General features: G+C 46.2%; 1 protein-coding gene and 1 long non-coding RNA gene across 3 annotated transcripts in view; one reads left to right on the top strand and one right to left on the bottom strand.

Moving 5' to 3' along the window:
• LOC120361589 (uncharacterized) overlaps positions 1 to 3988 on the bottom strand; it is a 5918-nt gene extending 1930 nt beyond the window's left edge. Inside the window, exons 1-3 of the long non-coding RNA XR_005577756.2 lie at positions 3539 to 3988; positions 1379 to 3443; positions 374 to 437 (exon numbers count right to left, since the gene is read on the bottom strand). This is a non-coding gene — a long non-coding RNA (uncharacterized LOC120361589). The remainder of the gene's footprint in view (positions 1 to 373; positions 438 to 1378; positions 3444 to 3538) is intronic.
• Positions 3276 to 27719, top strand: CD34 (CD34 molecule). Of its 2 annotated transcripts, none has more exons than XM_003930410.4 (8): positions 3276 to 3360; positions 14277 to 14462; positions 15044 to 15297; positions 16668 to 16748; positions 24628 to 24784; positions 25038 to 25090; positions 25404 to 25568; positions 26341 to 27719. In XM_003930410.4, the coding sequence occupies exons 1-8, from the start codon at positions 3282 to 3284 to the stop codon at positions 26524 to 26526; spliced, it is 1161 nt and encodes a 386-aa protein (XP_003930459.1). In that variant the 5' UTR covers positions 3276 to 3281; the 3' UTR covers positions 26527 to 27719. The 2 variants fall into 2 exon arrangements, with proteins under 2 accessions (XP_003930459.1, XP_003930460.1); XM_003930411.4 differs by having other exon boundaries at positions 26136 to 27719.

Below are 27719 nucleotides of genomic sequence, written 5' to 3'. Positions count from 1 at the left end.
TCAGTTCTGGTCCTCACAACTATACCATGCAGGGCAAAACACAGGATTGAGGCTGTGAGACTGTGCGGGACTTTTGCCCTGCTTGCATCCCCCAGTGTGTCAGCCTCATGTAAACCTGTCCCCTTGGTTCTAGCTCTGTGCTTTAAATAGATTCAATAACCTTTGTGATTTGATCATCATAATTTGGTCTGAGCCTTTCTGATCTGTGGGCTCTGGAATAGCCTGCCTATCATGAAGGCAAACATTGCATCATGGTGACTTCCCACAGGACACTGTTCCCAGACGCCCTTGTCAGCTGATTTCTGGTTAGATTCTGCCAAGAGGAGGTGCTGGAGGGAGACGAGAAGGTGGAAAGAGGAGAAAAGGGACTCACAGGCTGCCACTGCGTCGGTCCAGTGTCTGAACACTTCTACCACCAAAGATTCCTCTCTGCCAAACTGGAAAAAAAAAAAAAAAAGTTTGCAATGTGGGAAAGAAGTCTTGGCTCCAAAATACAAAATTGGAAAATCAAAATTCATAAATTTTTCATTAAATGCCGACAAAATGTCAACTCAGTCAACTTGTAAACTGCAATTCAACTCTTTAATAGTTTCATGTAAACAAGCTATTAAAGGTTGAATTATAAGAACAAAATGAAGAACATATTTTAAAATTCAGAATTATAACAACTATTTTCCTTACTTTTTAACATGAAAGGTATTATATTTGACATGGAATGAGGGTCCATTTTAGGTTGATTGACATGATGTGTGTGTATTTTGGGGAGAGGTGGGGTAGCGGATGTTTAATAGTTAAGAGTAGTCATGGCCTCCAAGGGTCTGTAAAGGGACAAAGACAGGCTCTGACTCAGTTTATTCCTGTTGTATCCTCCACTTTGCGCAGTGTAGCCAACATCTTCTAGCAACAGCTTATGAAGCAGGAGAGCAGAGAATTGAGGAGCAGCCCAGAAAGGCTAGAACTTTGAAAGAACTAGACAGCTCAACTCAATCTGGCCTGTGAGGAAATGTAAGGCTGGGCTCCCTGGGTGCCCTTGTGTACTTGTGTTTGGGGGTGGCTGGGCCAAGGTATGTGTGCTTGGGGTGATGAGTCTCGGTGACCCTGGAAAATATGAAGAGTGGCCACTCATTGTCTAGCTTCATAGTTCTGGGGCCATTCATAGCTTTGCAAGCCAGAGGAGAAACAGCTCTGGTCTCTCAGAGGAAGGGATCAACCAGCCTCCCATGCCCCCTACTTCTGTTTTTCCTCCTTGAAGACTGACATCCACTTCGCCCTCACGCCTTGCACCTAGCATGTGTTCTTTCTAAACCAGGGATTCCTGAACCTCAGTGTGCATGAGTCATGGAGAATACTTATTCAGAGTACAAATTCTGGTCCTCACCTTTGGTTCTCTGTAGATCGTGCTTTGAGAAAACTCTGCTCCATAGAATCATTCTCTCTCTGCTCCCAAAGCTAGTTAAGATCAGGTACTAAAGAAAGACAAGTTCTTTCCCCTCTTTCCCATGGTCCAGCTACAGGAGACAAATGGTATTTAAAGTAACCAGGAAAAAAAAAAATCTAGAAATGGAAGTTAAAGTGGACAAAATTAGCTTTTACATCTAGCATGAATTACAACCCCACGTTTTTTCACAACCGCACACTGGGTGTCTGCAGCAGACCCAACCTCTGGAGCTGAGGAAGTTGAGGGGAGCAGGGGGCCCGGCAATGTTGGAACTAACTCCTTTTCCCTGTTAACTGGGAGTCCCAAGGACCAATGCCTAATTTTAAAATGCATTTTTGCCACTCTCTGTCCCCAGGCCCTTGCCATCACTATGTGATCAGTTCTGAATCATCATTTGCACTTTGAAACAGATTCATACCGCACTATTGTCTTCAATCAAATTTGCATATCAGGCTTTTGCTCTGATTGTGTGATGAAATACTTTGTTCCCTGTTTAAAAGAATGCTGGGCAACAAGACCAGAATAACATTTTGGTTTTGTTTTTAGACCTGGATCCTTCTCCTGTGCAACCCAGTGCATAGTAGGTTTGAGACAGACCATAAAGATAAAACTACTTTTATAATGCTAAGAGAAATCAGAGAGGACCACAGAGTGCTGGTCTGGCTTCCTTTTCTTCCCTTTAGGCTATGTGGCACAGAATTCACGGAAGAGGCTGAACTGAGTATAATTCCATGATTCCACTCTGGATATCAGAACAGCCTCTCCCAGGTTATGCCTTGTCTGATTCCCCGCCTGGTGCCATCATCTGCTCAGCCTGGCTTCTCTCTTCTCCAGTCTTTACAACCCCATTTCAAGACTAGGCTGCCTACTCTGCTAAGAGTTTCTGCCGTTCAGTTCACCAACACTCAGAAGAACCGGTGAGGAACAGGAAGCTCAAGCATCTATCATGTGGTGGAGGATAGAGTCACAGAAAGTCTTTTTTCTGATGGGAGAGCAAGGTGAAAGCCCTAGTGGTTTAGACCCAGGTCTGGAGAGGGGATAACTGGGGAGAAGCTCCCAGGGAAGTCCTTTTTCTTTAGGATGATGGTGATGGGGAACTAAGTGGAGAACTACGGAAGGTCATAGGAAAAGTTAACACAAGTTAACAAAAAGTTAACACAAAAAGATCTTGCAGAAAAAAAAAGTGAAAGAAAAAGTCTACACGAGTGGTTTGGATAACTAAAATGAATACTTAATAGTCATGTATGTGCGCTACTCACTCCTGCTGCTTCACTCACACACAGCACAGATCCGGTGGTCACACGGTGGTCAAGTTTTACCTGATTAACGAAATGCTCATACATCCAAACTGAGGTCCTCACAGTAGATTCCTTTTGCAAGATGGTTACTGGCTTACAGCTTTCAAATAAAGGAAAACCAAAAGGAAAGAAAAGGGGGAAAAATCACAGGAAACTTGCCCCTGCCCTGGCCACCGGCAAGGCTGCCACAAAGGGGTTAAAAGTTAAGTGGAAGTGGAGCTTGAAGAAGTGGGATGGGGCCTCTTCGGAAAGCTGAACGAGGCATCTGGAGCCTGAACAAACCTCCACCTTTTTTGGCCTCGACGGCGGCAACCCAGCCTCCTTCCTAACGCCCTCCGCCTTTGGGACTAACCAGGGGAGCTCAAGTTAGTAGCAGCCAAGGAGAGGGGCTGCCTTGCCAAGACTAAAGAGGGAGGGGAGAAGAGAGGGAAAAAGCAAGAATCCCCCACCCCTCTCCAGGGCGGAGGGGGCAGGAGGAGCGCGTCCTGGCCACGCCAAGCAGCGTCTTCCACTTGGTGCGTCTCTCTGGGAGCGGCACGAGAAGGATGCTGGTCCGCAGGGGCGCGCGCGCGGGGCCCGGGATGCCGCGGGGCTGGACCGCGCTCTGCTTGCTGAGTTTGCTGCGTGAGTATGAGTACCGCCTGCGCGCCGCGGCCGCTTGGCTTCGCCGCTGGGAGGGTGGAGGCTCTCCGAGGCTCTCCGAGAGGCTGAACGGCAGAGCAGAGTTGCGCAGAGGGAAGAGACCCCGGCCCAACCCACGCACTGACGCCCATGGCTGCTCCCGCCGGCGCCAGCGCCTCACCTGGGAGCCGACAGGGGTGGGAGGGGAAGGGATGGCCACCGCCCCGCGGGTGTGCGTTAGCCGAGGTGCGAACCGGTCAGCACAACTGGCTCCAATGGACTGAGATAAAGCGCTTTGGAGATGCCAGGGTCTCTTCTGGTTGCCAAAAGTGCGGAGTGCGAAGTTGCAGCAAGAACCGGGAGACCGCGGAGGAGAGAAGCAGGAAAGTTTTGTGGCTCTTGGTTGATTCAGAAAGCAGAGCTCCGGAGCGGACTGCTGGGAAGGGGCCGGGGTGCCCACCTTGCACTGGGACTAGGGGAGCCAGAAGTGGACAGTAAGGAATTCGAGGGGAGCGAATCAGGGATGAGGTTCCAGGTCTCAGGCCAGGAGAGTTCGGAATGAACAGTCCGTGAAAAGAAAAACAAAACCTATCAAACAAACAAAGCCTTGCATGAAAGACTGGGAAGCTGAGTTTGCAGTCACACTTGAGCAACCTCACTGCGGAGGAGGCAGAGGTAGACAGAATTTGCTCTGCACCCAGCCTCGCTCGCCTTACCACAAACCCTCACCCCTGCACAAACTTAAAACTTGTCATCTTTTGGAGTTTTCTTCCTCTGACCCCACTCCAAGTTCTAAAGCTAGTGGATGGGTTAGAACACTCCCCCACTCACCTACACATACCCTTACTTCTTAAGGTATTCCTTCACTTTAGTTTAAAAAAAAAAAAGAAAGAAAGAAAAGAAAAAAGGCATCCAGTAAATATTTATGCTTGATTACTTTCCTTGGGGAATGACATTCTCCACCTCATCTCTTTGCACTTGGAAGGTTTGAAACTTTGTACAGTGCTCTCCCTGTTGCTTGCAGCACTCATGGGCTCCCAATTCCATCCTCTCACTACATCCTAAAGGCCATCCCCTACGGTCCTGCAGAGTGACCTGGACTAGACCTCTTTACTCCCAGTCTTCTCCGTGGTTCCCCTTTGGGTCTGCCCAGCTGGGGAGAGCTGCCCCTGGGCTGGAAGAAGCTCTGGGTGAGGTTTTGGGTTGCCCTGTTTGGCAGTCCTGGACATATGCTTTGGGGCAGGGAAAAGCTGTCGCTGAGGTTTCGAAACCCTAGAGTGGGTGCTAGACTAGGCCTTCACAACAGGGGTGAGTTGGCCAGTGGTGCAGATTCCAATCAGATGCTCCACTCTCCTTTGGCTACACAGCTTGCAATGACCTGGTCCTCAGCCGAGTGAGGTCCACCCTCTGCTTATTTCCTCAGCTGGTCTGTGTCAGTCTCGCCTTGGCCTGCCGAGGTTGGGGTCAGGGGAGCAACACAACCTCTGCAAAACTTTGGGCTGACATGCTGAGAATTCGATAGCCCAGCTTTGGGTGGGGACGGATGGGGCATAGGGCCCTATTCTCAACCTTGCCAAACTACTTGAGCCAATTGTAGCTTTATGCCCTTCCCCAGAGCTTTCTAGGGTTTTTGCTTGATTATTTTGTTTTGTTAATACTAGGAGTCATTTTCTGTCCTGGGATACATTGTGAGATAAAAGAGATGACTGAATGTACCGTGAAATGCTACCATAGAGCCATTGCAGAAATTCTATGATTATTGCAAAATTTAGGGTGGAAGGGTTTTCTTTGGTCTGTTTTCTCATCATTTACCCCAACAAAGAGTTTGGTCTGGGAAAGTCTTTTTTCTGTCCCTTTGAGAAGGTAGCATGTGTATAGGCACTTCAGCTAGCCAGAAGTGGGCTGTCTTTGTTGGAGGTAGGGTAGATCACACACCAGAGTCAGGGTGAGGGGCTAAGGGGTCGCCAGGCAGCACTGCCAGTGCACTGGCTGGAACAGGAAGCCTTTCAGGTAATTAGGGAACCCCTTTGTCAGGCTCAGGGTATCTATTTCCTCTAAGCTTTCCAAGGCCTGTCCCTCTCCTCACTCTAACAACACCCCCAGGCCCTTCCTGTCACATTCCTGGTCTTCCTTTGGGTCCTTCGTGCCTGCTGACCCCACACCCATATCCTGTCTGGGGCTACATGTAAAAGGGGAAAAAGAAAAGAGAAAAGAATTTTATCGGATATTTTCCAGAGGGGAGACAACTCCACCCTTTGAATCTCTGCCATATGGCGACCAAGGAGGAGCAGCCTTGGGGACCTCTGACTAATTCAGTGGTCCCCAGTGCTCCCCGCTTGTAGACCCAATCCAGCTGGCGTCACCTTTGCAGATTCATGTCTTCAGCAGCATTCCTGTTAGGCTGATCAAACACGCAGGGGCCTTGGGCCTCTTTTTCTTATCCCTTTGGCTCCACCTCCTGGGCCTCCTCATTCCCTCGTCCTCATCTCCTTCCTTTGCAATCTTTGTCTCATAAAGCTCATGGCAAGAAGTGCCAAACTGCAGCAGATAAACTCAGCTTCAGAGTCCTACAAAAACAAATAAAAATGAGGAACAAATTCCGCTCCTTACGGTTGGTCTCATTGCCTGATTTCCTGTAGACCCTGAGCTGGAGGACCTACATTTGCTTTCAGGGCTGGAAGGTTACCCAGCTCCCCCCTCAGGATACTTGGGCCTCCCTCTCGCATTGACTTTGGTTGATCTAACTAAATGGCTTGCAGTGTGGAGAACTAAAAATGTGAAGATATGGAAAAAGAACACAACACCACCCTCCAAAAGAAAATGCTCGCAGTTGCCAGGGCTGTGAGAATTCCATATTTTTCTGGGCTTTGACTTCTCTAATGAGAACATTCTCTTCCCTCCTTAGCTAGTAAATGAAAACATATTATCTTTGACTTTTAGTCCCAGAGCTGGACTTTGTGCTAAGGAGAGAGATGCATGCATGTTGGAAAGATGGAGAGACAAACAAATAGGGATGCCTACAAAGGTGTACTTCCTGGCATCTGTGCTCTCAGAGCCCAGGGAAGGAATCACTTCCCCGCAGATGCAACGGAAAAGGCCTCTGGGCTTAATTGGGAAATAGGCTTCTTCCTGATTTGGAAAAATAAAATCAAAACTGATACTTCTTAGAGAGGCATGGCATGTGTAGGCAGCTGATTTAAGAAAATGTCTTAAGGGGGCTTTGGGTGACAAAGCCTAGAACCCAGGACCACCCTGGATGGGCAAAGGGAGGTTGGAGGCTGAATTGCTGAGTGTGATAACATAAAGTGAAGCCTCATGTTTGGGTGGGTCCAAGAGACACAAGGTTAAAAGGACTCCAGAGTCCAGGAAGAGCATATAAAGGGAGGGGAGGTGCCTGGACAGTGATGGGTGGAGGATAGAAAAGACCTGGGAGGTATTTTTTTTTTTTTCTACATTAGCCCAGTAATGTCTAATATTTCAAGCTTATGCCATTGTCTCCTCTGGGCTGCCCTGTAATCTGGTTCCATGCTCTCAGCCTGTCAGTAAGTATTGGCCACACACACTAGCCTTTGTTAGTGGCTGTCTTGGGAGAGTAAAGGAATGAGTGCTTGGCTAGCTTGTGGTGAAGTGGTATACTGATGAGGACAGGGAACCATTGAGCCATGGAGCTGCAACCCAGGCGTCTGTGGTGCTGAGAAAATGGCAGAAGAGGTGACAGGGAGAAATGAACTCCAGACATTCAAGATAATCAGGGTTCCACAGTAAGTGGATGGGATCCAAGACATACTGTTTGTTTGTTTGTTTGTTTGTTTGTTTGTTTGTTTGTTTTTTGAGACGAAGTTTTGCTCTTGTTGCTCAGGCTGGAGTGCAATGACACAATCCCAGCTCACTGCAACTGTCACCTCCCAGGTTCAAACTATTCTCCTGCCTCAGCCTCCTGAGTAGCTGGGATTGCAGGCATGCACCACCACGCCCAGCTAATTTTTGTATTTTTAGTAGAGATGGGGTTTCTCCATGTTGGTCAGGCTGGTCTCAAACTCCTGACCTCAGGTGATCCACCTGCCTTGGCTTCTTAAAGTGCTGGGATTACAGGCATGAGCCACCGCACCCAGCTAAGACATGCTGTTTGAATGTAAAATGGAAATATCAGTACTCTGGGAACCCTCACGCCACAGACCCTTGGTTTATATATGCTCACACCTCAGTTTAGCCTTTGAAGCTTAAGAAGGCATTAGTTCAGTCCTTTGCTCTAGTCTAGGATGACTCAAATTCATGGTAGGACTCAGAGTTGGAAGGGCCCCCTAACGAAGATGCTTCCTGAATGTTTGCAAGAAGCATGGATTGCTCACTGATCTCTGAAAGTGGCTTATTTCATTCTTATAAGTAGCTGCATCATTTTAAACCTTTTCCTTGGATTGCAGTGAAACTGGCCTTCCCATAACTTCTAATCATTCGTTCTAATTCTATTCTTCGGGCTGGCACAGATTTAATCTGGTCCTTCATGATAATACCTAAAGACCTTTCTAGTGGGCCCTACTAGTTTATAAACACCTTGAGGGATTGATTTAAATGACAATGACACTAACACCTGATGGAGGAAAGAGATCCCGCTCTTATTTTATACTCTCCACAGCACTGAGAGAGATCCTTTGCACATCGCCAGGGCTGTAGAAAAATGAGAATGAATATACAGGTTAAGTATCCCTTATCCAAAATGCTTAGGACAAAAAGTGTTTCAGATTTCAGATTTTTTCAGATTTTGGAATATTTACGTAGACATAATGAGATATCTTAAGAATGGGACCCAAGTCTAAGCATGAAATTTGTGTTTCATATATACCTTATACACATAGCCTGAAGATAATTTTAGACAATATTTTTAATACATTTGTGCATGGAACAAAGTTTCGACTGTGACCTGTCACATGTGGTCAGGTGTGGAATTTTCCACTTGTGGTGTCATGTTGGCACTCAAAAAGTTTCATATTTTGGAGTATTTTAGGATTTCTGATTTTCAGATTAGGGGTGCTCAACTGGTATAAATAACATGAATCTTAAAGATTATTTATCCTTCCTCCCCAAATTCTTCTTTTCCATATCAGGGGTGAGCAAACTTTTTCTGTAAAGGGCCAGAGAGTAAATATTTTAGGCTTTAGGGCCCATATGTGGTTTCTGATGCATGTTCCACTTTGTCTTATCTTACGACACTTTAGAAATGCAAAAGCCATCCAGGTGTGGTGGCTCATGCCTGTAATCCTAGCACTTTGGGAGGCTGAGGCGGGCAGATCACCTGAGGTCAGGAGCTTGAGAACAGCCTGGCCAACATGGCTAAACCCCATCTCTACTAAAAATACAAAAATTAGCCGGGCCTGGTGGCAGGCACCCCTGCAATCCCAACTATTCAGGAGGCTGAGGCCGGAGAATGGCTTGAACCTGGGAGGCAGCAGTTGCAGTGAGCTGAGATCGCGCCGCTGCCCTCCAGCCTGGGCGACAGAGTGAGACTCCTTCTCGAGATTTAAAAAAAAATGTAAAAGCCAGTCTTTACTGACTGACCATACCAAAACATCCTGTGAGTCAGGTTAGGTTCACTGGCCACAGTTTGCCAACCCCGATCTAGATGAAATAACACTAGACCCTCAACAATATACTTGGTTTCTAGAACTCTTCTAATCCTGGTTATCTTCACATCAACACTCCCAATTTAATTAATTACCCCTTAAAATATAACATCAGAGCGAGACCGCTGTGGCTAGAGGTAACTGGTAGGAACACACCTGCTGCAGCTGTCCTGCAATCCTATTGCTTTTTCCAAATCCCAAGGATTGTGCTAAGCACCGGAAGTAAAACACGTAAGAATAAGAATGGCTCCAGCACTTGAGAAATTTGTATTCTAACTGAGGTGACAGTTAGACCTATCCTGAGGAAGCACTGTATATGGTTTTTGTGGCAGATGATTCATAGAGATAAGTGTCTGCCCTCCGAGAAGCAGAAGGAAGGGACCTAAAACAAACAATATCCACTGTTTCTTGAGCTTTTACGGGACTGGATAACTGCTTCCACTTCTTAGCTCCTTTATTCCTTATAACAGCTAAGACATAGGGGCTACTTTTATCTCTGTTTTACAGGTGAGGTTTACAGGGTTGAAGTAACTGTCCAAACCACTCAGCTAAAACATGGTAAAGAAGACTTTGAATGGGTGGTGTGTCTGGCTGCAGAGCCTGAACTCTTCATCTATAGGCTACACTGCCTTCCTGGCAACAGTCTGTGGCTCCCAACAGCCTATTTCCTGGCAGAGGCTGGATGTCCCTTCATCCTAGTTCTGTAACTCTATGGACTAAGATTCCCAGAAACTCCTTCAAGATACTCCTCTGGATCCAGGTGCTAGAACATGAAAGGATGGACAAAATAAGACTGGTAGGCTAGGAGATCAGGAAACAGGACCATGGAAAAACTATAACTAAGGAGGGCTGTGAAAGGCAAGACCAAGTATAGGAAACTAGTCTCTTCAAGTACGGGGGTTTAGTTATTTTAGGTAGCAGGGCTTTCCGGATCTCTGAGGATTTGCAAACACACTTTAAAGACCAAAAGAATTTTCAGTTTACTAACAACAGGTAGAAATATTTTCAAAATGTATTGCACATGTCTTTGCTTTCTTAGAATACTCTCCAAAAGGGATTTTATGACTCAGATGTGTCACAAAAATGATGTGGCTATGTTGCAACTCAGTGACATCATCAATGCTTATAAAGTAGATATAGCTGATCGATTTACGCCTACCATAAATGATTCCAGAAAACTGGTGCGAGTTTTGATACTTGTGTCTGCTTTTCATTTATTTTTGTTTCTTCGTTTTCAGCTGTTGCTTCTCCTTATTATTTGCTTCTAATAGGCTCTTCCTACGTTTCATCATTAGCTGGGATATCAGATAACCAGGCTTATTAGAATTATGTATAAAAGAAGAATAATTGCCTCTGAAGAAGTACCTGAAAGTTCAGTGCATGACTTTTACTACATGAATTTTGTGACGTCTATTTAGCTTCTTAGAATCCTCATTTCACTTATTTCTTGAGAGCTTCTCTCCTCCCTTGCTCCAAGTTAATGAGCTGAGATCAAATGGGGTAACTAAGGGTCAAATGGAGTCCCTAAGGAGACACAGTTAATAAGGATTGACTGAGAAGTAAACCACAGAAGAGAGCTTTTTATTCAACTTTAAACTGTACTATAATTCTTGTAGCCTTGTGGGTAGGGGCTGTTCCTCCCATTTAGGATGAAAAGGAGGGAGCGGAGGTTTCATCAATTGTCTCTTAGGATCTGACAAGCTCTCACTGACTGGTAGGCTCCTGCTAGCCCCCCTACAGAGTTGAGAGTCACAAGGTCACATAAAGAAAGGTCAGTGTTTGGTGGCTTAATGCCATGGATGTGCGTGGGAAGACAGGATTAAAAAGGGATCTGTGGTCAGTCTTGACTCTCATAAATGTCGTTCCTCCAGGGCTCTAGAAACTGTGAGCCTAAGAGATGCACTCACCCCACTGTGCTGCAGCATTTATGCCAGGATTGGCTCCAGGCCCCTGACCAACCTGTTCCCTTGCTCTGCACCAGCTCAGGCATTCCTGATCACTCCATTTTGCCTTTCTGCCCTCTCACGTGTCCTGTCCGCCTGGTGTCTCAGAGGGTGCTCTGCTCATCCTGGGCTCAGAGCCCTGACTCTGAAACTGGGGTCCCCTTCTCATTTGCAGGTGGATCCCACTACTTATTCCATGGTACTTGCTCTGGTGGTAGGTGGAGGGGTTGCTGCAGCTGAGATCCCAGCCCCAGTGGGTCAGTAGCTGGCCTGGGTTCAGAGTTGCTTTGCTCTTCTGGAACAAGCACCTCTGTCCTCAAAACTAGCAGCAGGTCTCGCTCCACATCTGGAAAAGTTCAAAAGTGTTTGTCTGGGTGAAGGAGGCCCTTCGGGGGAGGGGTTCAAAAGCATGACATCATCGCAGTCAGGCCCAGCTTCCTCTGGAGATAGAAAAGGGCTAGGCCAGGGTGGATCAGATGGGATTCCCAGGAATTGGCATGCTGGGGGAGAGGAGAGAAAGGGCAGGCAAGATGAGGAGTCTTGGGGTGGTGCCTTGAGAGCGTGATCCTGTAATTCAGTGTCTGAATGCTGACTCTTTCGATGAATTCAGATGAATCTGACCTTAAAGTCTGACTGGCGAGAGGGTCCCATCTAAACAGGAAAGAAGCCTGATTGACTTCTGCATCAATTTTATTTTGATCAACCCACCTCCTGTTCAAGCCAGATGGGAGCCCGTCCTTTTTTCTCTGGAGATGTGGGAGATGAATTCAGATTTTTGACAGTTTAGCCCCAGCCTAACCTCCTTGCTGCATCTACTTAAGAGTCTGCTAAACCTCAGTGTTCCACACCTTGGTGATTTAGGATCACCATCTCTAAGATGGAGATAGTGATATCCTTCTTCCCACTGCTTACCTGACACATCATAGTAAGACATGATTGCTGCACTCGCCATTAATAGCAATCTACTTGTGGCAGGTTGCAGAAGGAAGTAGATAGGAGACAGTGAAAACCTTGTCATCACCTTTAGGAAAAGCATTCTTGGCCCCAGGTTGATGGCCATGAAGCAAAAAGTCTAACTTCCCTCGATCCTGAGGGAAACAAGAGATGTCATTCTACCTTGCTGTTTACTTGGACATTGCTGAAAAATACAGATCCAGATCCCAATCAGGAAAATGTAGAGACAAACTTTAGGGAGGCCTGGGACCATCAGGAGCTTCCTTGAAGATAGAACTTCGGGTGTGAACTCTGGACACCAAGTTCACCCTTAACATTTACAAAGCTCAGGGCAAGAGTACAATAGCGGCCTACATACTGTATGTCTAAACATTTCAGTTATAAGCCAGGCCAACTAACTGATAAAGTATCTTCTATCTTCTTACCTTCATGATCACCTGGAAAGCCAGGTCTGAATTTGGGATGCTCATATACTTGGAATTCAATGACAGGGAAAGATGGTTCCTGGCCCCAGCCCACTCCCCTTTTCAGCTTCCTACCCATGACTCCAGCTCACATTGCAGGGAAATGGCATGTGTGCCTTGGACACCCTACCCATGTGCTTAAGCACTAAGCACTAACTCTTCTGCCCTCAAGCGTCATCATTTGGCCACCACTGGGCCTTGGGGGTATATGCCCTCATGCTGCAGTTCCCCTTAGCAGGATGGAATGGGAGAAGAGCCCCATTGTGGATGTGAGCAAAGTGCCATTTAAGCAAGAAGTGCTAGGACTTCTGGTCCCCACAGTATGATCTAGAAGAGAGGGTACATGCTGATTGGTCCTCACAGGAAGGAGGACAGGGTGTGGGCCCTCAGAGGCACAGGGTTCTGGCAGGAAGCTTCTCCTTCCTGTGTCTAAGGATGGTACTGACTGGGCATGGCAGGTCACACCTGTAATCACAGAGCTTTGGGAGGCCAAGGCAGGAGGATCACTTGAGGCCAGAGTTTAAGGTTACAGTGAGCTATGATCTCACCACTGCATTCCAGCCTGGGTGCAGTGGTGATGAAGCCAGACCCTGTCTTAAAAAAAAGAAAAAGGATGTATCCCAGAATATGTGGAAGAGATGTGCAAGGACACTCATGAGGATCTTCTGAGAATAATGAAATCCAAAATATTATACTACAATAATTTAGCCTTTGTTATCTCATTGATTCTCCCAACAATCCGTGTAAGGTAGCCAGAAAAGACCCTTATGTAAGAGGTAAAAGAATGGAGATACATACATGTATTAAATTACATGGTTAGTTATTGGCAGAGCCAGAACTAAGTTGTCTCCTTCCCACTACATTGTTGAGAAACCAGGCCTTGTGTTCTCTGGTTCATTAGCTGAACTCCGAGGTCAGAGCATCCTAAAAACTGAGTTCCTTAACAAAAGGAAAGGTGAATGGGTTTGAAGACCATGAGCAAAAGGATGAGAGGAATTTGGAAATGGGGAAGTCTGAGAAGCATAGATTTTTTGTTACTGTTTTTGTTGTTTTTTGAGATGGAGTCTTGCTCTGTCACCCAGGCTAGAGTGCAATGGCACACTCTAGGCTCACTGCAACCTCCGCCTCCTGGGTTCAAGCGATTCTCCTGCCTCAACCTCTCGAGTAGCTGGGATTACAGGCACCTGCCACCATGCCAGGCTAATTTTTTGTGTTTTTGATAGAGGCAGGGTTTCACCATCTTGGTCAGGCTGGTCTCAAACTCCTGACCTTAAGTGATCCACCTGCCTCAGCTTTCCAAAGTGCTGGGATTACAGGTGTGAGCCACCATGCCTGGCCAAGAAGAATAGATTTTTAAGGGGATTGCATAGAGACAGTGTGAGTCTAGTGATGATTCCAAGAGATAGTATACTGGATGGAGAGTGACCAAAAAAGAGGATACAGTGAAAAGGAAACAGAAGCATGACCTCTTTCACATTTTAGATCTTTGCAATATTTATGCGGGCGTAATCTTATATTTTAGTATGTAACTAAACATATTATGAACATTGCCTCATATTTCCATGTTGCTACAGTTTTTATAATTTTTTCTTTCTAATGACCATGTATATGATGATGTAACAATTATGGTATATTAAGTGTATGTATCACTTGTCCTATTGTAATTCATTTAATTGCTCACAACGTTTCCCTCCTATAAATAATACTCTATGAGACATTTGTATGTATATAAACCTTTCCTTTCCTATGTCCTCAGGGCAAATCTGGTAGTGGGAAATTAGTCTACTGTCCAGGAGTATATTCTTGTGGCAGCCTCATTGCCAGGGGCAGCAGGGAATGTTCTAGACGGATTCTACCTGAAGTCAGGAAATTGCATCAGGTGCTATCACGAGGCTGATATCTTTAGGTTCTGATTCTTATTCTTCCTCGTTTCCCTATAGCCTCCGGATTCACGAGTCCTGACAACGACAACGTTACTATCACCCCACAGTCACCTACCCTGGGAATATTTCCAAGTGTTTCTACAAATGCATCCAACCAAGAAACTGCAATCCCTACTACCCTCGGAATTACCAGCCACTACCCTGTGTCTCAGAATGGCACTGAGGGCCCATCAACCATCATAGGTAAAAAGAGCATTTGTGTCATGTCCCAGAGAGGTGCTGCTAATGCTTGGGTAAAGTATTTAGGATGTTTTCAGGCTGCTCCCCTCACCACAGAGGAAGTTATACAAGCCCCTAGTATTAACGGTTTGAGTATCATGCTTAGGGCACCCAGAAGGAAGTTCCAGATAATTCTTCCTTGAGTGGCAGTTTTCTCAGGCCCATGTCTTGGCAGCTGATCCTGATCAGTAATGCCTTCATACCCCTTCTCTCATGCTGAGTTCAGCTTAGTGATGAAATAAGAATCAGATGACTCCATAGAGATGTCCGATCTCTTCTAAAGGAAAGAAGGTATGTACAGGTCCAAACTGGGGGAGTCTTTGGCTTCTCTAAGGTAGACCAGCATCTATTTCAGTTTCAGCATCTATTTTCGTTTCAGGGCACTTCTAATACATTCTAGATTCCAGTTCTGGTTTCAAAAGCTTGAGATGAGTTTGGTCAGGGATGCGACATGAACTAACTGTTAACTCCTCAAACTCCCCGTTCTGTGTTTCGACTGTGTGTATGTCTGAGCACATGCACACCCAGGTTTTGGTCTCTTTCAGAAACTGCAGTCAATTCCACATCTACCTCTGTGATCACCCCAGTTTATGGACCCACAAACTCTTCTGTTCAGTCACAGACCTCTGTAATCACCACAGCATTCACTACCCCAGCCAACTTTTCAACTCCAGAGACAAGACTGAAGACCAGCCTGTCACCTGGAAATGTTTCAGACCTTTTAACCCCTAGCACTAGCCTTGCAACATCTCCCACTGAACCCTATACATCATCTTCTCCTATCCCAAGAATCATCAAGGTGGGTGAATTTGGGCCAAAAATGGCAGATTGCCCCTCACTTCATATGTATGCAGACAAACTGTCTCTTTCCCTCCACCTCTTACCTCATCCCTCCCAATGGGATTCGGGTCATGTGGGAATCAGCATGGAAATATACAGTGTAAATATTGCCGGGAGAAGTAGGAAGATGGGGAAAGAGGTACAGTTAGGTAGTAAGGCCCATCTGGGCTTTGGATATTGTATTTTAGAGAGTAGAGAGTAAACGGGATTCTCAGAGATCCATCCATTCCTCTGGTTCTTTCTAGTATCTATCGGTGGGACTTTGCCCAGGGCACCATTTCCGTTTGGGAATATTTGCAAACTATTGTTCATTTACTGGGGCTGCTTCTCCCGAGATGATTAGGACAAATAACATTTCCTCTACACAAGGGGGTTTGGTGGTTGTGCCAGGTCTAGAGAGGCAGTGAAGGGGGGCACTGGCAATGGCAGGAACTGGGCAAACCAGGGATGGTGGGCTCAGCCTGGCCCTCTCGGCCTTAGGGCCTACGGCTGTCAACAGCTTTCAGCAGACAGGACAGAAAATATGAGAGCCTCAGCCATGAGATATGCCCGAGGGATCTCCCTGCTTTTTGTTTTCAAAGAAGCCAGGGCTGGGCATGGTGCCTCATGCCTATAATCCCAGCACTTTGGGAGGCTAGGTGGGTGGATCACTTAAGGTCCAGAGTTCGAAACCAGCCTGGGCAACATGGCAAAACCCCATCTCTGCCCAAAAATACAAAAATTAGCTGGGCGTGGTCATGCACTGTAGTCTTAGCTACTAGGGAGGCCGAGGCAGGAGAATCACTTGAACCTGGGAGGCAGAGAGTTTATAGTGAGCCGAGATCACACCGCTGTACTTCAACCTGGTCAAGACTCCATTAAAAAAAAAAAAAAAAAAAAAAAAAAAAAGAGCCAAAATGGGAATCTGAAGAGTCCTGGAGGCCAGGAGGGAACTAGGTGCATCTTCTGATCCACCCCATTATCCCTGTTTGCCTGTATGGCCTTCCTGCAAGTTTGTGGTTGACTGGAGAGAAAACAGCCTAAATGGGAAAAGATCGTCCCCTCTCACATTCCTGCACCACCAAGCCAGTGTTTACCAGGATTGCAAATAGCTACTTGCCATAAGCCCAGGCTAGTAACAAAAGTTTTGTCATCTGATGAGGATTCAAGTAAAATAAGAGAGAGTATGACTATTAGAAATCTCTAGTCCCCTGACAAATTTTCAATTTCCTTAAAACCTCCTAAAAGAGCACCTCACAGAAAGCAAACTGGAAAAAGTTTGGAAAGAAATCAGGAGCAAAGGTGCTGGTTTACTTACTTGGGTTTTGTTTTGTTTTTATTTTAATACAGACAGAAATCACATGTTCAGGCATCAAAGAAGTGAAATTGCCTCAGGGCATCTGCCTGGAGCAAAATGAGACCTCCAGCTGTGTAAGTCAACCCCTACCCAACCTCTTCCTCCTGTCCCCTTCCTCAATCCCTTCTGAATATCCTTAAACCTTCTTGGATAAGACTGGATTTGGGTAGGGGCTGGGGGAGTTCAGCCTGGTCAGGCTGCTTTTTATACTGAACTTTCTGTTTAGGGAGTAAGAGGCCCCATCTGGTGGGCAAAAAAGGCAAAACCAGTTTTCATTATTAATAGATTTTGTTCTATTCCTCTTCTCCTCCATAGTACTTTTTTCCCTTCTCTATAGTACTATTTTTATTTTCCCCGTCTCTCTGGTCCTTTTAAATTGGAGAGAGTCAGATGCAAATTGCTTTTTGGTTAAGAAAGTCCTTCTCACTCAACAGATATAAATTAGTCACCTAAAATGTCAGTTCCTTTATCATTTCATTTGTTATTATTAAATATTTACACATAACTCTTTAATCCATACAGAATTTATTTTGCTCTAACCATTTTTTCTAACATTATTTATTGAATGACTCCCTCTTTTGTTGTATGGGATGTTTCCTTTAGCTTATATTAAGTTTTTGGCTTTTTGTTCTGTTTTTTGAGACAGAGTTTAGCTCTGTTGCCCAAGCTGGAGTGCAGTAGCGTGGTCTCAGCTCACTGCAACCTCCACCTCCTGGGTTCAAGAGATTCACCTGCCTCAGCCTCCTGAGTAGCTGGGCTTGCAGGCACCTGCCACCACACACAGCTAATTTTTTTTTTTTTTTTTTTTTTTTTTTTTTTTTTGTATTTTTAGTAGAGACGGGATTTCACCATGTTGGCCAGGCTGGTCTCAAACTCCACGAACTCATGGCCTTGTGATCTCCCCACCTTGGTCTCCCAAAGCGCTGGGATTACAGGCGTGAGCCACCATGCCTGGCAGCTTATATTAAGTTTGTATGTCTCGGGGCATACTCTTCAGACATCTTTTATTTGTTCAGTTTGTCTATACGTTTGCCTATTTTAAATTTTCAAAATTATTGTATGTTTTTACTACAGTATTTTTCATATCCAGTCAGGCAAGGCAGGTCTTTTTTTACTACACTGTAAAAAATGTAAAGTATTTTTTTCTTTTAGAAAAGAATGCAAAAAAAAGCTTTAAAATTTGAATTGTAACTGCTCTAAAATTTCTTTATTTTTTCTGTTTTGTGTGTGTGTGTGTCTCTCAACATCTTGGTTTTTTGGCTTTATTTTTTCTCTAGATTTGATGGATTTCTTAGGCTTATTTATCACATAGATGTCCCAAGTTGAATATATTCACTCTCCAAATTTGAATATATTCAAATTAATTATCACCAATAGGTTAGAAAGTTAATGGAATTTTGGGTAATTATTTTGGGTTTGGCCAGTTTCTTGAACTTGCCTGAGTCTATAAGCTTTTTAGTTGATTCCTTTCAGTTTTAAGGTAAGTTACCTTATTATCCACAACAATATCTTGTTTTTCTCCTTCTGTTTAGTAGTTATGCCTCTTGTTTCAGTTTCATGTGTTACTGCATTGGAAAGAATGTACAGAGCATTGTGTTATTTTAAATGATTCTGGCAGACCTTGCTTTGTTTCAGTAAATCTAATTTCCTAACGGTAACTCAGCTCTGGAGGAAGGATGAGGTGATAGCAAGAGTTGTATTTACTTACAGAAGAAAACATATTCTTACGAGTTGGAGATCCATTTAAGGGAAACACATATGTGATGTGTTGGCATGCATAGATTGGAAAGATCACAGTCTGTAGAGGGCATCAGTTACTTACTTTGTGCATTCTAACTCGGTAGTTTTACTACAACCATCAGTTGGGTCTCTCTGACTTACAGATTTGTAAAAATTATACCTGAAAGAATTTAACTTAGGACATCTAAAAACAACAGAAATAGTGAGGACATGACTGTGCATAGTGAAATGACTAAATACAGTCTGCAAACTAGTTCACTTAAACGTGGACATACAATGTGCAAATAATATGCAGCGTGTTTCTGATGCTGATTTTTAACTCAACTCATTAGAAAAAACAATTGTCAAGTTCTTTGCTAATTGTAGCCACGGAAAATGACCATCTTCCCCCCCCACCCCATCAACCTGGTGGAGCATTTATTTTTCTGTGTATCACGCAGGTATGTGCTAATTCTTTGTGCCTGGAATTTAGAATTAACTACAGAACCTTTGGCTGTCTGTTGCTCTTCAAAGTTCACACGTAACTTGGGTCACTGTACGAGAAAGGTGCCAGAAACTTACTGCTCTTTTAGAAATAATTCCTCTTAACTCTGCTGTGCTCTTTGCTGTCTGGCCTACTTCGTGCCACGGCTGAGAAGGTCTCTGCATGTTCCTCTGAGAGTGAGGTAGGATCTGTGGGCAGGGATGTGGAAAGACAGCAGGTCCTCTCCAGCTCCTCTGCTAAAGAAGACTTCCATCCACACTGCCCCTTCAAGAAGCAGCTCTGTGGCAGCTCATATGTGGTGCTGTTGTTGCTGTGGTCTGTCCACCAGTGTTGATCCTTTTTTTCCTGAGGGCTCCTCATCCCCAGCCCGCACACGGTAGGGCCGCCTCCTACTCCCCAAGGTAATTTATCCTCAGCCAGCCGTTCTGTTCCAAAATGTTTAGCCACAGCTCCCGATTGTGTCCAAGATGCCCTTTTTGGGGGCCATACTCCCTGCTTTTCTGATCAACAGTCTGCTCCAAAGGCTGTGAGTGCTGCAGGGCCTCCGAATTTTCCTTAGGTTGCATTTGTACTTTTGGTGTCAGAAGGCCTTAAGGTATTGGTTCTAATGCTGGGAGCCTCAGCCCCTACCTACCTAATATCCTCGTGAAGAGCAGGAAGGATTTAGTTTCCCTGAGCATCACATCCTTGACTACTTAAGTATGTTGGTATGCTCCTGCATCTAGTATAACCCATAACAGGAATATGTGTGCATGAGTCTCAGCTATCCACACACTCGTTCTGCACTGAGTGAGTGCGGATATGTTAGCTCTAGTGAGTACCAATACGTTAGCTCTCCCGACGTGGGTTCTGTAGGTGTGTCTTCTGTACGTGAATCCGATAGGCATGTCTATCTCTATCACTTTCCATTTGCTCCCGAGCCATCACTCCTAGGCAGCCAGAGGAAGGGAAGGTGATACCACTCTCATCTCAAACACCTGTTGCCATATCTCGGCACCCTCCTTAGCAGGACGTGTCTTTCCAAGTCTACTTAGTTTAGATTTCATGGTTGTGGTTCCCCAAATAGTTTCCAAAATGAAAGATGACTTTATACTTTTATGCTACACCCATTTGTCCAGAGGAATCCACCAAAATATTTCTTGATCGTGGCAAAACACACATGACATAAGTTATGACCTTAACCACTTTTAAGGGTACCATTGAATAGTTTTAAGTACGTTGACATTATTGTACAAGCAATCTCTAGAACTTTCTGCCTCTTCCAAAACTGAAACTGGGTACCCATGAAACAACTCCCTACTCTTTCCAGACCCTGGCAATCACCATTCTACTTTCTGTTCCTATGAATTTGGCTACTCTAAGTACCTCATGTGAGTAGAATCATAGTGTTTGTCTTGTTGTGACTGGCCAATTTCACTCAGCGTAATGATTTTAAGATCGATCTATGCTGTTGCACATGTCAGAATTTCCTACCTTTTTAAGGCTGAGTAATATTCCATTGTATGTGTAAACCTCATTTTGTTTCTTTATTCACCCATTGACAGACACTTGAGTTTTTTCCTCTTTAGGCCGATGCGAATAATAGTGCTTTTAACATGAGTATACAGGTATCTCCTTGACACCCTGATTTGAGTCCTTTTGGGAACTTATCCAAAAGTGAAATGGCTGGGCCACATGATAACTCTATTTTTGAATTTTTGAGGAACCATCAGACTGTTTTTCATAGTAGTCACACCATTTTACATTCCCACCAGTCGTGTACGAGGGTTCCAATTCCTTCTCATCCTCATCAACACATGTCATTTTCTGGGTTTTTGAAATAGCAGCCATCCTAATGGGTATGAGGTGGTATCTCACGGCAGTTTTGATTTACAGTTTCCTGATGGTTAGTGATGCTGGGCCTGTTTCATGTGCCTATTGACCACTTGCAGATCTTCTTTGGGGAAAAGTCTAGTCAAGTCCTTTGCCTGCCAATTTGTTCTTTAAAACTACCTGACCAGGTGCAGTGGCTCACGCCTATAATCCCAACACTTTGGAAGGCTGAGGCGGGCAGGTCACGAGGTCAGGGATTTGAGACCAGCCTGGCCAATATGGTAAAACCCCCGCTCTACTAAAAATATAAAAAGTAGCCAGGCATGGTGGTGCATGCCTATAGTCCCAGCTACTTGGGAGGCTGAGGTGGAAGAATCACTTGAACCCAGGAGACAGAAGTTGCAGTGAGCCTGGATCGTACTACTGCACTCTCACCTGGGTGACAGAGCAAAACTCCATCTCAGAAAAGAAAAAACAAAAGAATTACCTATCGTTAGTACCACATCTGTTTATATGCAGAGTTTGTAATTACTCAGCTAGCTCACTTTATCCTTATGCACATTGACTTCATCTGAGGCAGGCTGCCTCCAGCATCCACTAAAGGTCAGTTTCCATGCAGAAAACATAAGTTACAGATGAAGGATTTATGAAGATGTGTGTCTACTGGAAAGAGCCTGCAATCTGGAGACGATCTTGCTTCTCATCCTTGGTTAGCTGCCCACTTGTTAGGTGACTTGAAACAGGTCCCTTCGTTATTCCAGTTCCTATGTAAAAATAGGGTTTTCACCTGCATTGTCAAACTCACACCAAAAGAGATAAAATGATTTTAAAAGGGGTGGGGGGGGGGGGGAGATGATTGATCCTAGCATTTCAGGGTTGGAAAATACCTTAAAGGTCATTAGAAAAATACCTGTTCCTCCTCCACCCCCACATCACCATCCCCATCCCAATGCTCGATGTCTTTGCAAAGTTTGAGAATGCTACTCAGAGGGGCTAGACGGGTTTATTATGTTTGCAAAGAAACATGCGTGAGCCGATGAGGTTAGGAGCTTGTAAATCTGATTTTCATGAACGAAGCGGTGAGGCTGTGTCTTCCTCCTGCCCACTCTCCTGTGATGTTTGCCCGCAGCCTCTTGGGGGAGGATGTTTATTCCCAGCATCCGGAGAAGCACTGTGCTTTGTTCAGGATCCACCTGTTCCTCTTGGGGCCCAAACACAATTCACTGATGCGGTTGGATTCCAGAGTGGGAGGCTGGCCGCTATTATTCCCTTGAATCTAGTCCAAGAAACTGTGCAAGGGGTGGAGGGACCCTGTGTGGAGGCTAACCGGTTGGGATGTTAAGTTGAACAACATTCCCTGAGTTCTTATGTTTGTTTGCTGCTATGGTTTGTGCAGTCTGGGTTGTAAATGCTATAACGTACACACCCCGCCCCCCGGCAACACACACACTTGGGAGTCTTACAGTCTAGTCAGAGAAAAATAACAATAACAATAGGCAGAATATGATCAATATATAGACTCTAGATGATATGTTATAGAAGGTATTACTATTATTAATAACCATAGTAACAGCTATCATTAATCTAGTTCCCACTAGATTCTCAACACGACATTGAACACTTTTTTTGGGGAGACAGTGTCTTGCTCTGTTGCCCAGGCTGGAGTGCAGAGTGCAGTGGTGTGATCTCGATTCACTGCAACCTCTGTCTCCTGGGTTCAAGTGATTCTCATACCTCAGCCCCTTGAATAGATGGGATTACAGATGCCCACCACCATGCCCAGCTAATTTTTGCATTTTTTAGTAGAGACGCAGTTTCACCATGTTGGCCAGGCTGGTCTCAAACTCCTGGCCTCATCTAATCTGTCTATCTGTGCCTCCCAAAGTGCTAGGATTACAGGCATGAGTTGCCACGCCTGGTTGACATCTGTTATTTTAATTGTTGTACATGCTAACTGAAAGCTTTGACCAGGTGCAATTCATAGATACCTCCCAATCCCCACCCCCACTACATGTGACCCATGAATACAACACACACATACATAACACATGGGCAGAGGATTTCACACAGTGTCCTATATTCAGGGCTTGACAAATTGTCAAGGTGTGGCTTCTTGCACTCAGCAGGTGGAGGAAGGTGACATTTGCTTTGGCGAGTTTATGACCTGCAGGAGCCCTGTCCCCCACCTCTCTGGGGAAGCAGACCTATTTCAACTGGAGACACTTCAGAAGCCCAGAGTCATCTAGACAAGAACCTTCCTCATCCTCATCCAGACTCGTGATGTTGGGGAGTGTGGGTACTCAAGGGGAAGCCATGTAAGGCTCTCCAACTGGATTTAGAGAGGTGGAGACTGTCGATCGGTTTGGTGTGGCATCCGGGCTACTTAGCGCAAATGCTGTTCAGAAAAACAAACATTTCCAAAGGCAGAGCATCTATCCAAGGACATACTGGGAGAGCTGCAGAATTGCTCCTTTTCCTGAAGGAGGAAGCAGCAGCGGCCTGAGAACTCATTTCTCTGTAGCCACGTTTCCAGGGGAATTTTTGAGGCTCCAATTGGGCTCGTGTCTCTGTGACCTGGAGTCTGGCTAACCACACTCTCCTGGCCTCATCCAAGCCCAGTTATTTTCCCTCAGCTGCTTCAAATTCCAGCTGGGTCCTGAGGCCAATCTTGACTTTGCTTTGTGTAGGAGCAAAGGAGCCTGGGTTTTCCTGCCTTGGGTCACATCAGTGGGAAAATACCCAGGCTCCATTCCAGCTGGGAGGACCCGGGGGCCTTGTTGCAAGCAGAGCCCTGCCCGCAAACAGGAAGCTCTCTCCTCCTCGGAGGCCCGGTTCTGATGATGGTCACACGCCACCCCAGCAGTTTTTCCCTAACAGGAAAGTTGTCAGGGCTGCTCAGGCATTTCCTTCTCTGCCATCTGCCATCCGGACTGAAGAGAAAGTCTTAGTTTCGATTCCTTTCCTGTGCAGGGGAGGTCACTCTGATTGGAGGCTGCTGGAATAAATTCTGACTCACTGTTGAAGAATTATCAGAGCTTTTCTTCCAAGTCTGAGTTCCTGGGTCTGATAGACCAGTTAGCAACCTGGAGAAAAATCTATGAACTTCATTAAAACTGAGATCCATGCTTTTAATGGAAAATGGGGGATGGAAAACCAGACAAAAAGACCATGTCAGTTTGAGCAATGCGCTTCAAGAGGCTCCTTTAGGTAATAAGAGGGAGGAGGCCACTGAGGTTTCCACTGAGTGTATATTATAGATTTGTTCTCTACTCCTCACCTCCAGTGGCTTTTCTTCCATCACTGGGGGCTGCTGTAATCTTGAAACAGAATATTTTCGTTTAGTTATTATTGCATCATTACTATTTTCTGTTGTTGGCCATTTCTTTTGAGTTTAATTTGCATATGTATACACAGGCAATGCTTCAATGAGACCATTTTTTTAAGTTTGTTCTCTGACATCTTAGGTCAGGCGTCCCCAAAATTTTTACACAGGGGGCCAGTTCACTGTCCCTCAGACCGTTGGAGGGCTGCCACATACTGTGCTCCGCTCACTGACCACCAATGAAAGAGGTGCCCCTTCCTGAAGTGCGGCGGCAGGGGGCGGGATAAATGGCCTCAGGGGGCCGCATGTGGCCCACAGGCCGTAGTCTGGGGACGCCTGTCTTAGATATTAGTAGATATGCATTTTGGTCCTAGGAGATTATTTAGGTTTTTTCCAATAAGAAAAAATAATGTTGCACATATACAGTTAGCAGTATTTTTTTTTTTTTTCCGTTGGAATTTTAGAAAGAAGAATCCTTCTTGTGAACGGGGTAAGAGTGTGGCTTTAATCAGAATTACTGCCTGAGATTCTGGGTGCAATTTAGGGTAGAGCAGTAATTTCATCTCTTGATCTTCATTTTTCTCTGTCTTCCCAGGTGGAGTTTAGGGAGGCCAAGGGAGACGACCTGGGCCAAGTGCTGTGTGGGGAGGAGAAGGCTGAGGCTGGGGCTGGGGCCCGGGTGTGCTCCCTGCTCCTTGCCCAGTCTGAGGTGAGGCCTCAGTGCCTGCTGCTGGTCTTGGCCAACAGAACAGGTAAGGTGCACCTCTGTCTGGGGAAACTGGGAAGGAGTAGGGCTGAGGTTAGAGAATCCTGAGTGGAGACGGGGCATCTCAGATCCAGAGAGACCACAGGTGCTGGAGAGAAGAGCCTGGCTGATTTGGGGAGAGGCCCTCCGAAGTTGGACCACCTTGGCCATTTACAGCATGAGCTAGAATAACATGGGAGGGTGGAGCAGGATAAGCTGGTTTCCCTTCCAGATTTAGCAACCTCTGTTTGTAATTCTAGAAATTTCCAGCAAACTCCAACTTATGAAAAAGCACCAGTCTGACCTGAGAAAGGTAAGTTCTCTGAGATGATGGGTCTCAGAGGGAATGCCGAGGCAGGGGAGCTCCCTGGAGTAAGTGGGGGAGTCATTATTTTCTCCAGTTCTACCTACCGTCCTTCTCTGAGTCTTCTCCTTTCTAGTCTTGAACCAGAAATGGTGCGCTGTGGCTGAACTAAGAGATGTCAGTCTCAAATCCCATTTCAAAAATGCCTGAGGTCAACGCCCTCAAGCATCTGTGCACTGTTGAGTCACACACAGGGGGCTAGAGTGGGCTGGGCTCCACCTTTGGCAAGTGACAGGCTGTATCTTTGGTGTTGCTTTTCAAGCTGGGGATCCTAGGTTTCACAGTGGAAGATGTTGCGAGCCACCAGAGTTATTCCCGGAAGACTCTGATCGCGCTGGTCACCGCCGGAATCCTGCTGGCCGTCTTGGGCATCACAGGTTATTTCCTGATGAATCGCCGCAGCTGGAGCCCCACAGGAGAAAGACTGGTCAGTTCTGGGGGCCAGGGCAAAGGAAATGAGGAAGATAGTAGGTTTCCGGGGAGTTCAGTGGATGTCATGGAGCAGGAGGGGAAATACCAGAAAAAGCCCTTCTGTGAGCTTACAAAAAGATATGCATGTGTGCACATATAGTATCAGTGGAAAATTCAAAATATTATGGAGCGAATTGGGGAAGGGACAGTAATGGTGCCAGCCCACCTACTCGGTGTAGTAGCGGACGATCCATGTCATCTATTCACTATGTTTTCTGGGGTAGTTCAGTTTGGTGCCACCAGAACAGGCTAAGTCAGCCACACTGTGTTTGCAACCATGTTAAATGTCCAGTGGGTGTCCCTTTGCTCTAAAGGAGACACACAGAAGGAGAATCTCCTTTTGCTGTTCTGGATGAGGGAGGACAAAGCAACAAGGCTGAGGTCTGACTCCTGGCCTCTGGCCTGTCCCCTACCCTGGGGAGGTCATCCCACCCTTCTTGGGACTGCCCGTGTCCTAGCGGGAGCTGGCTGCTGCAATGCTGTGGCATGGTGTGGTGCCTCTCCTATGTCCTTTCTCCTCTAGGAGCTGGAACCCTGATCACTCTTCAGGAAGAAAGGAGTCTGCACATGCAGCTGCACCCTCCCTCCGATCCTCCCTCCCACCTCCCGCACCCACCCCCATCCCTCCTTCCACCCCCTGCCCGCACTTCCTATTTGGGCCCCTCCCCTATCTAGTGTCTCACACCCCTGCTTACCAGATAATGCTACTTTATTTATACACTGTCTAGGGCGAAGACCCTTATTACTCGGAGAGCGGTGGAGGCCAGGGCTATAGCTCAGGACCTGGGACCTCCCCTGAGGCTCAGGGAAAGGCCAGTGTGAACCGAGGGGCTCAGGAAAACGGGACCGGCCAGGCCACCTCCAGAAATGGCCATTCAGCAAGACAACACGTGGTGGCTGATACCGAATTGTGACTCGGCTAGGTGGGGCAAGGCTGGGCAGTGTCCGAGAGAGTGCCCCTCTCTGCATCTGACCAAGTGCTGCCTCCAGGCTGGAGGTGACATCCCTTACGCCCAACCCTTCCCCACTGCATACACCTCAGAGGCTGTTCTTGGGGTCCTACACCTTGGGGAAGAGCAGGTAAACTCCTGCCCTTTACACATTTGGCTCCCTGGAGCCAGACTCTGGTCTTCTCTGGATAACCATGTGATGGAGGAAAGCCAAGGTCCAGAGAAGCTCCCAGGAATGATCGATGGCCTTGCAGCACTCACACACGACCCCTTCCCCTTCCCCCCTCCTCTCTGCCTCACCACAGGAACCTCCCAGGGGAAGGATGGGCTTTTCTAGGCTACAGTGTTCTCCCAAGAGGCTTTGATTTTTACTGTTTCTTCCTTATATTTTCTTTCTCTACTTTGGGGAAACCAAAGTAACCCTTTGCACCTGCTCTCTTGTAATGATAGAACCAGAAAAACGCGTTGCCCGGAACCACTTCCCTTATCCCTCCTCCAAGACACTGTGGACTTGGCCTCCAGCTCCTCCCTTGTTCTCTAAGTTCCGCGGAGCTCCGTGTGCTCCCCCACCCTCCCCACCATTTGCAGAGGCCTGCACAGTTTTCTGGCTGGAGCCTAGAATGGAGCTCCCAAGTTTCAGGACTAATAGCTCAGTCCTAGTCTCTCTGGGGCCACACAGAAACTCTGGGCTCCTTTTTCTCCCTCTGGTTCCAAGTAGACCGGATCATGGGGTCAGGTCTTGGAGCTGAGCCTGTCACCCTGTACTCTTCCTCTGAGGCTGGGTCCTGGCCTTACCCTGTGATCTCCGTGGCTTCCTCCTCCCTCCTGTTGACTCCTGGGTTGAGCTGTGGCCTCAGTCCCCCAGCAGATGCTTTTCTGTCTCTGCCTTCCTCATCCTGAACCCCTTCACTGCTCTGCACTCCCACGTGGTCAAAGCCCCACATCAGCTCCTAACCCTCATCACCAGCTGCCTCTTCTGTGGGTGGCCCAGATCCTTGTTTGCTGTTGATTTCTTTCCAGAGGGGTTGAGCAGGGATCCTGGTTTCAATGACAGTTGGAAATAGAAATTTCCAGAGAAGAGAGGATTGGGGAGATATTTTTTTCTGAATAAAAAGTGGTGTGTTTAAGTACTGCAATTAAAGTGATACTGAAACACA

The sequence above is a fragment of the Saimiri boliviensis genome, chromosome 14, assembly GCF_048565385.1.
Source record: "Saimiri boliviensis isolate mSaiBol1 chromosome 14, mSaiBol1.pri, whole genome shotgun sequence".
NCBI classification, from domain to species: Eukaryota; Metazoa; Chordata; class Mammalia; order Primates; family Cebidae; genus Saimiri; species Saimiri boliviensis.
The sequence above is the reverse complement of the archived record's forward strand: the minus strand, read 5'-3'. Positions and strand labels throughout refer to the sequence as shown.

What these genes read in the sequence shown, in the direction of transcription:
- CD34 (XM_003930410.4), top strand. Translation starts at nt 3,282, where the DNA reads ATGCTGGTCCGCAGGGGCGCGCGCGCGGGGCCCGGGATGCCGCGGGGC. An exon ending in GGTCTTGGCCAACAGAACAG is followed by an intron (nt 24,785 to 25,037) that starts GTAAGGTGCACC and finishes TTGTAATTCTAG; the next exon opens with AAATTTCCAGCAAACTCCAA. An exon ending in ACCAGTCTGACCTGAGAAAG is followed by an intron (nt 25,091 to 25,403) that starts GTAAGTTCTCTG and finishes TTGCTTTTCAAG; the next exon opens with CTGGGGATCCTAGGTTTCAC.